This window comes from Medicago truncatula, chromosome 6 (genome assembly GCF_003473485.1).
Source record: "Medicago truncatula cultivar Jemalong A17 chromosome 6, MtrunA17r5.0-ANR, whole genome shotgun sequence".
Taxonomy (NCBI): domain Eukaryota; kingdom Viridiplantae; phylum Streptophyta; class Magnoliopsida; order Fabales; family Fabaceae; genus Medicago; species Medicago truncatula.
The window spans coordinates 6,575,063-6,583,249 of NC_053047.1; the positions used below are offsets into that span (position 1 = coordinate 6,575,063).

Sequence of the window (8,187 nt, forward strand, 5' to 3'; positions counted from 1 at the left end):
GTTTGTATGACAACTGATTTTCCTTTGTGTGTATTTTTTTCTTCCACCCGAACTTATTAGTGCTTCTTGCACGGGCTTGTTGATTAATAATATTTTGCCGATTCAATTTTTTTTAATATTTTAAAATATATATATAAAAGTGAAAATAATTATACTTAAAATAAATACCATAAAAGTGACATATTTTGTTATTTGAACCACATCAACATATATACAAATCCTTAATTTCCATTCATCCACTTGGAGAGACAAAAAGAAAATACACACAATTACTTTCTCCACCCTAACCATATTTTTTTGCTTTCTCTTTATAATAAGAGGAATCTCCCTCTACAACCAAAGGGTTTGCTTCTCTTCCTTTTGAGTCATCACTCTTTTTTTTCTTCTTCTTATTGTTGTTGTTATTAGTGCAATGAGTGAAGAAACTAAAAATATCTTTCATTTGTGAGCAGAATCAACAATGTTGGGGCTAAAAAAGGTGGTGATGATTATAAAAGCTAAAATAAGGTCATTGAAGAAAAAGAAAGCATATAATAAGGTGGAGAAGAGTGAGAGTATGAGAATGGAAATAAGGAGCAGGAAGGCCAAAAAGCTCATTGAAGAGACTCTCAAAGTAGCTGATTCACCTAAGTCCAAAACTTTGTTTTAATAAATTATGATTGTAAACCTATTCATTTTGCTCATTCTATGTTGTTTCAAAGAGATGTTGGTAACATCCACCATGAACGAATCTAACCAAGTGTTAGTGACATGACATATTTGTGGTGAATCTAATTCTAGTATTTGGATATTGCGTGTGGAATTTTTTTATTTGTTTTTTATAGATGGGTGAATCTGAGTATTTTATGACATAAGAATTTATGGGACCAAATAAAAGAAAAATTGAAAATAAAAAAGTAAAAGCTTATCTAGCTAGTTTTTTTTAATATATTTTTTTTTATAAATTATGTTGTTCTTTTGAATTTGAGTGTTAGGAATTACTTAAACTTTATTTGAATGAGAATCGATCTTTATGTAGTGTGGCTTGACTTGAAATATTATCCTTCACAATTGTAGGTGGATGATCGATTTCAAAAATACATTTTTTTTTTATTAAAGAATAAAAAATACAAAGAAGCTAATAAGAATGAAATTTTGTTAGCTAATAAGCTAACAAAAATAAATTCTTATTAACTTATTAATTATCCTTATTATATACATAAAAAAATAATCTTAAGGGTTCTCATTCACTACTCGTTTAGGCACACATGTTTTTGTTAGACGAAGTATAAATATGATCTAAAATTCACACAAACATAATCACAATATGTTACAACTTACAACCCACTTAGGTTGGTCTAGTGGTGTTAACTTGAATCGGAGTGTGCTTTTCTCGAAAGTCTCAAATTCGATTATCCGGAGTGCCAATTTCAATGGGTTGTTTAGCTTCTAAAAAAGAATCACGATGTTACGAATTTTAATCTGGACTAAGATATATAGCCTAACAATATCAGAACAATTATTAGGAAGCTCATTTCTATCAGGATTTTTTTCCAAAATCAGTTTCTTGTCTCTTTTTGTTGATGATATAGATACATAATAAATTTCTACAAAACGAGCATAATCACTTTTTTTAGTTTGATGATATAGACACAAAAATGGAAAATTTTAGGTTCAAAACCAAATATCACAATACTAATGTGGCATAGTTTGCATGCTGTGAAGCAACCAAGGTGGGGTTGACAATGGAGGACAAGGGAGAGCATGTACAAAGTGGTTTCTGATAAAACAAATACCTGCACATGAAAAAGAAAGTTCAAAGGAAGCACAAAGATACATTGGAAAGAAAATGACTTTGCATAAATGTCTCATTCAAATACCTTTGTCGATATATTAATACCAACCACACATCTTATTAAAAACATGACTTGTCAAAGATATATAGCAGGGTGAAATATTCAGTGACAGAACAAAGCTTTTATCTTAAAGATTTGGAGGACTGCTGGTAAAATTATAATTTGAAATTATACTGAAATACACGAGAACGTTCAAATAAGACTGTTTGAGTCAATTTTAACTTAACCCGAGGTTCTTAATTCAAATTCAATCATAAAATGAAACAATGTTTTTCATCCATTGTGATCCTACTCGACTCAATTTTATCCATTATGAATACACAATTCACACAAAAATACGAAGTATAAAAAAAATGACTGACATTTTAACTAAAAAATTTAAAATTAATAAATAACTCACATTGTTTTTAATGAAATTTTCTAACTCACTAATAGTTTTTTTTTTCCTTTTCAATTTGATCAATAACTCACTCTTGTTACAACATCAATAAGCTATAATCACATTATTTGGTTGTTACTACTTGGGGGATGTGGTATACGATAAATATAATCTTTTTAGAAGGGAACTATTAAATGTTGGGTATTTGGTGGAACATATAAAGTTCATGTCTTGGTTTTGATTCATTGGGAGAAGGGGTAGAAATTTAAATCATGTATTTTTATATTAGCGGCAAAATCCTTTAGCATGCCTACAATGCATCTAAGAATATCCTTGTAAGAGTTTGAGTATCACTTGCACTCAACAATTTGAGGCATTTCCTTGAGTTGAGAACATGAACAAGGGACTGATAATCCAATTCAATCACAAGATTAAGGCCAAAGTCGCAAACAAGTTCATTCGTCTTTCAGACTTCTATTGCTTCAGGAGTAAGAGCGTCACTGAAGCATCTGTGAGCAAAGTCGAGGCAACAATGATACTATCAGATTCAATTCTGATATTTAGATATTATAATTATAAGTAAATACATGTGAGTATTTTTCATGAATCCCAACACATTTAGATTTAGATGGAGAACCTAACATATATATAAAGGATGCCTATGTTTCTTTCAAAAAAAATAAAGGATGCCTATGTTGTCGCCTTTATTTAGTGATGTTCCACTTCAACAGTCATGTGCTTACAATTGAACAGAATTCTAAAGTGAAAGTTCAGTTGAACTCTCTCAACTCATGTTAAATCACACAGCGAGATTACTCCTGAACAGATAACCAAATCAAATTGAAACAACAGATGTTGACAATTTGAAGTCACTTAAAATACTACAGTTTTGCTTTGAATTTTACAGCATGTGAAAGTTATCCCTACAATCACAATTACAACAAACTTCATACTAGCGATATTCTTAGAACATTTAACTCTCAAGACACTTGGATGTTCCATGAGTCATAGTAATGGATGGATACAAAAGTGCTTACTAATATAAGCGGTTACGATAAAGCATTCGAAGTTCCTTGCAGGAAGTGCATGTCCATGGTCGTAATGGAGGGTCCATGCAATAGGAATGAATTCTTCGACATCGACAAACATCACAATTCTCTAGTAGATCTTCAGGTTCTCGACCACCACAAATTACACAAGCACCTGCCTGTGAGGACTAAGCAAAACACAAGTCACAAAATGACACAAATCATACTACAGTAATGCATAAACTTCCAGCCAAAATGTGTACAATAAAGATTAACGAGTTTTTCTAACATATTATCAGAAGTGCATTGTTGAATAAAATATTGGGTTGAATATGTTTTTGTCACACAAAATGAGCAAATTCTGTTTTGGTTTCTAAATTTTTTTCTTAAGTTTTCATCCTTCATGTTAGAATGAAAGAATCTTATCCAAATATTCATCATTCACAAAATTAAAAAGTGCGAGTACTACTATTTGATTTAAATTTTAAACTAGTATGAGAATATTAAAAAAACAAATTAAGGATAAGCAAACAATAAATATAGTTTAATATGGATAAGCATACCTCTAAGCTGTTGTCTGGAAATTCTTGATCAATTGGGATAAAAACATCTGAGCTAGTGTAATCACATGGAATTGTCTGGGAGTATGCTTTTTGATCGGTGGTGTCTGCATGCTCAACTTTCATGATCTTCATAATACTTGCCTTGCACAAAGGACAGTTTGAAACTTTCCCCATTGCTTTCTATAAATATTGAAAAACAATAATGAGAATGAAAGAAACATTGAAATGACATCTATAGAGTAAAGCTATACAAGACTGTCAAATGAGTTCCACATATTTGATTCAAAGTTCCATATATAAACCATAACCTATTGTAAGGGAAAATTAAAATAAACAAAAATACTACAGCAACAACAAAATCTTTTTCACAGTTGAAACTCGAAGATGTATTGGAATGAGAAGCTTATATTTATTTGAAAGTCATTTAAGTTTCATCATGATGGTGAGTTTTGTAACATAGCTGATATAATTTAACATGTAATAAAGTCAAGTCCCATGTGCCATCAGCTATGCAAAGAAAACATAAGCAATTACTTGACAAAAACTGATGGCACATCAGAAATCTAAAAAGGAGTTATGACTAAACTCTGTAACTACACACTTTTGAAAACAACTTCTAAAAAGGAGCCATATTTTTATTTGTATAACTATTCAATTCAACTAATAAAATAAGGTCCAACAATGTCAGCAAGGTGGTGCCTCAAAATCTCAATGAGAAAACATAAACCAAATTACTGTTGGTTGAATAACAGCTGAATTATGTTTTTCCGGTACGAATGAAAGGATAACAAAACATATAACCAACTTTCAAATTCGTTCAAAAGAAAATAGCCAGCATAAGACAAGACTATACTAATCAATTAATAGGCTTTGATGTATAATAATAAAAAGATATTGGAAAAAGGCATACTCTGCAATCAACCCAACCCTGGATGCATGAAAAACAAAACCGATGTCCACACTCCAAAATCCCCCTTGTTGAACTGAAATCTGTCCAGCATATAACACATGACAACTCATTTGAAGTAGGGGAGTCATCAAAATTATCAACCACATCACCGTCGGAGAACTTTTCAGCAGCACTGGAACATAAATCCACTGATGTTTGTGTCAGAGGAAGAGGATCTTCTATAAACAAAGTTGAATTTCTGAGAGTAGATATATGATTTGAATCTCTGCTCTGCTCAATGCCATCTGAACTTCCACCAATAGTTCTACTTTGACTAGATAGTCCAGCATCAAGTCCTTCACTATTTTCTTGAATATTGTCAATATTGACATGGCGAGAAAGGGTAGATGTAACTGCAGCTTCAGTGTCTTGCCTATCTATTTCGCAAAGCTGGTCATCTGTGCTTAAATCCAAAATTATAGGAGCAAACGTCACTTCACCATCATTTTTCACAACCCTTCTTCCTTTATGAGAATGTCTACCCGTGGTACTAACATCATTTCCTCTATTTCTTTTACCTTTCCTTGACAGTCTAGGTGGATATGAACTTGACTCCCCATGCTTGAAAAAAGGAAAGTAGAGACAAATAAGATTAACAGAGAATCCAGAAGAACATAAACATAATTCATTTACTTGGTCCATCGTATAACATAATGCACCTACAGGATTGTAATGCTCTTCTATTTATGGGATTAAAAAAATTCATTATATGTTTGTTATTGCACCTAAAGACACACATGCATATATAACAAGTTGAGAAAATGGTTAAGCATTAACTTTTAACATGAGTATTAATTACACCACCTATCACTTCCTAAAAGCCGAGTTCTATTCAGAAAATTAAGCAACATATCTATGAATCAGAATTCAGAACATGCTTGGAAACACGAAAATGAACATTGCATATAACAATTGAATTCTTAAAAAGAACATATAACGATTGAGATGGAGCTAGAGGGGAGTAGAGAGAGCAAAAAGCCTGTTGTTACCTGTTTGAGTAAAGAAGAATCTTCCAAAACAGGAATTCCACAGACCCCAGAACTGAAGTCAGTATTTTGCCTTTCAGACACAATATCACATGATCTGCCTCTGACCACTTTATTCTTGGATAAGGTACTTGCTTGAACATTGACTGGAACTTCCATTACTAATGGCCCTACTTCTTGTCCACTGAAAATAATAATGATAATAATAAGTTAACTTAAGAACAGTTGTTCTCCAAATTTTACTAAACGGCAGATTATAACAAAGGGAAGCATCAGTAACATGAACTCCAAACATAATAACCGCCTTATTTGTTAACAAGGTCAATGATGCCAAACTTCAATCTACAAAACAACCATTCAGCAAACTCAGACTCCACACAGAGAAGCCCATCACATAACATAAAATATACAGAACACATACCAACCAAAACAAGTGAGGTTTAACTCGTATGCTTTTAGCACTAACAACACTCAAAAACAAACTTATCTTAAAATTTAAGCTACTAGATTCAGGTCTACAAATGGTTCTATTCTATACCTGTAAAAGTAAATTTCAGTTTAAACCAGACATTACTCAAAGCAAAACTTGTCACAGCAAATTGAGCAGTTTATGCATCTCCAACAGTCATTTAAATTCACACATACATACACAATCCCATGGTGCTGTCTTTTTTCTATCAAAAGGCCCTGATAATTTTATAAAATCCAATGCATTTTTGGTATAATTCTACAATAATTGGGCAGCAAAAAAAAAAAAAAAAACAAAGAAAAGAGAAAAATAAATCACCTTTGCAAGGTATAAGAATCTTCTGGGACACGCCTTCCTTCCTTTATACAGTCTTCAACCCAACGGTGGTTGACTACATATATTTTTAACTTACGGGCAATGTCATACTTCTTTCCTTCAAACTTCCAACACACCTGAACATTCAAACACAAAATATTCGATTATAAACAGAACAAGAACACAGAATGCGATTAAACAAATGTCATCCAACATATATCTATGAAAAATCTGTAATTAGTTAAATACATAATGCCCGTTGAAATAAAAATCCATTTATTACTTTTGTGTGGATGTGAAACTAAAAGAATCTAATAAGTATCTAAACATTTGGAGAACTCTTTTCTAAAAGCTAGCTACAAAGGAGAAGAAATTAAGCCACTTAAATACTTCACTGAGCATCTCGTAGACGCATACTACTCAATGTGGAGCATCGGCCTCACATAATAGTGTTGTTAAATAGCTGCTATAGCTCTATTGCATAGCGGAATTTGAACAGATAGTTGTTGTTCAGTGATACGCTGTTTAGTCTAAAATATTGTGAGGCGAAATTTGAACAAATTGCTATTTTTTCCTATCCCCAATTGACAACACTACCCATAATACACAATCCGTAACATAGCCTTTCCCTGAGAGCCGACATCCCAGTGGCTTCACTCAGCCTCAAATAGTTTTCTGATCAATTCTAAAAAAATAAAAAATAATTTCCCCTCTTCAACTTTTTTCTTTTTAATTTCCAATATTCAATTTTCCCAAAATTTCACTAATTCCTCCAATTCATCTCTAACAACATAGCGAAAATCCTAATAAAGTTAGGTTTTGTAAGATCTGAACACTGTATATAAGCAATCTAACTACACAACAATCAAAAAGCTAAATTGTTTAACGAAAACGAAGAAACTAACTAACCAGATGCGTAATTGACTTCGACATATCTCCAACGTAACTGGCACCGGAACGCGAAATGAGCTTAATAAGATTGAATCGCTCGAGTTCACGGTAACCACTCACTGTTGCAACCACCCGATCCATATCTTCAACCTTACAACCTGCTCAATCGAATTCAGCAAGGAAAAAAAAAGTAAAATTAATAACAGAAAACCATCGGATTCAACAATTGTTAACGGAATCGAAACGAGAATTAGAAGTAGGAGAAATTGAAGTGAACGAAACCCTAACAGAGTGGAGGGATTCGGTTATGAGCTGAAAATCGAAACCCTAGAGAGAGAGAAAGAGAGAGAGATTAACCTTTGTATTGTTCAGTTCAGTGAAGAAGCTATTGCCGGGAAAGTTCAAAATTTCGAAAATTTTCAGTGAAAAAGAGATTAATAAAGAGTTTAATTGTTGTATTTATTATATATATAATTCTTTTGTAACCAAGAGAAAATATTAACATAATTCTTTGGGTTGGGTTATATTTTTTGGGCTATTAATAAAGATTTGTGCTAGTTATACCCCCACCTAAAGGAAACGATAAGTTTTATTTAAAGATAAACAAATAATGTGGCTCATTTGTTAGTTAGAGTATCATTGTCGTATATTACTTATCAAATTCATTTTTGTACGATTCGGTTTGTGAGATAAAAGTCTTTTACGCATATCCATATTCAAAGGAACAAATATTATTGTACTTTTGAATCATATAAAAATAGGATTGTTGTCT

At 32.1% G+C, this 8,187-nt stretch overlaps 1 protein-coding gene across 4 annotated transcripts; it reads right to left on the bottom strand.

Moving 5' to 3' along the window:
- Positions 1 to 2,878: 2,878 nt before the first annotated feature.
- On the bottom strand, positions 2,879 to 7,895 carry LOC25495560 (BRCT domain-containing protein At4g02110). Of its 4 annotated transcripts, none has more exons than XM_013595783.3 (7): positions 7,773 to 7,895; positions 7,434 to 7,573; positions 6,528 to 6,661; positions 5,744 to 5,924; positions 4,716 to 5,315; positions 3,806 to 3,985; positions 2,879 to 3,421 (listed from the first exon to the last, which is right to left on the bottom strand). In XM_013595783.3, the coding sequence occupies exons 2-7, from the start codon at positions 7,554 to 7,556 to the stop codon at positions 3,251 to 3,253; spliced, it is 1,389 nt and encodes a 462-aa protein (XP_013451237.1). In that variant the 5' UTR covers positions 7,557 to 7,573; positions 7,773 to 7,895; the 3' UTR covers positions 2,879 to 3,250. The 4 variants fall into 4 exon arrangements, with proteins under 4 accessions (XP_013451237.1, XP_013451238.1, XP_024641285.1 ...); XM_013595784.3 differs by having other exon boundaries at positions 2,879 to 3,430; XM_024785517.2 differs by lacking the exon at positions 7,773 to 7,895 and adding an exon at positions 7,704 to 7,746 and having other exon boundaries at positions 2,879 to 3,430.
- Positions 7,896 to 8,187: the final 292 nt, after the last annotated feature.

What these genes read in the sequence shown, in the direction of transcription:
- LOC25495560 (XM_013595784.3), bottom strand. Translation starts at nt 7,556, where the DNA reads ATGGATCGGGTGGTTGCAACAGTGAGTGGTTACCGTGAACTCGAGCGA. An exon ending in CGAAGTCAATTACGCATCTG is followed by an intron (nt 6,662 to 7,433) that starts GTTAGTTAGTTT and finishes TTGAATGTTCAG; the next exon opens with GTGTGTTGGAAGTTTGAAGG. An exon ending in ATTCTTCTTTACTCAAACAG is followed by an intron (nt 5,316 to 5,743) that starts GTAACAACAGGC and finishes CCTTTTTTCAAG; the next exon opens with CATGGGGAGTCAAGTTCATA.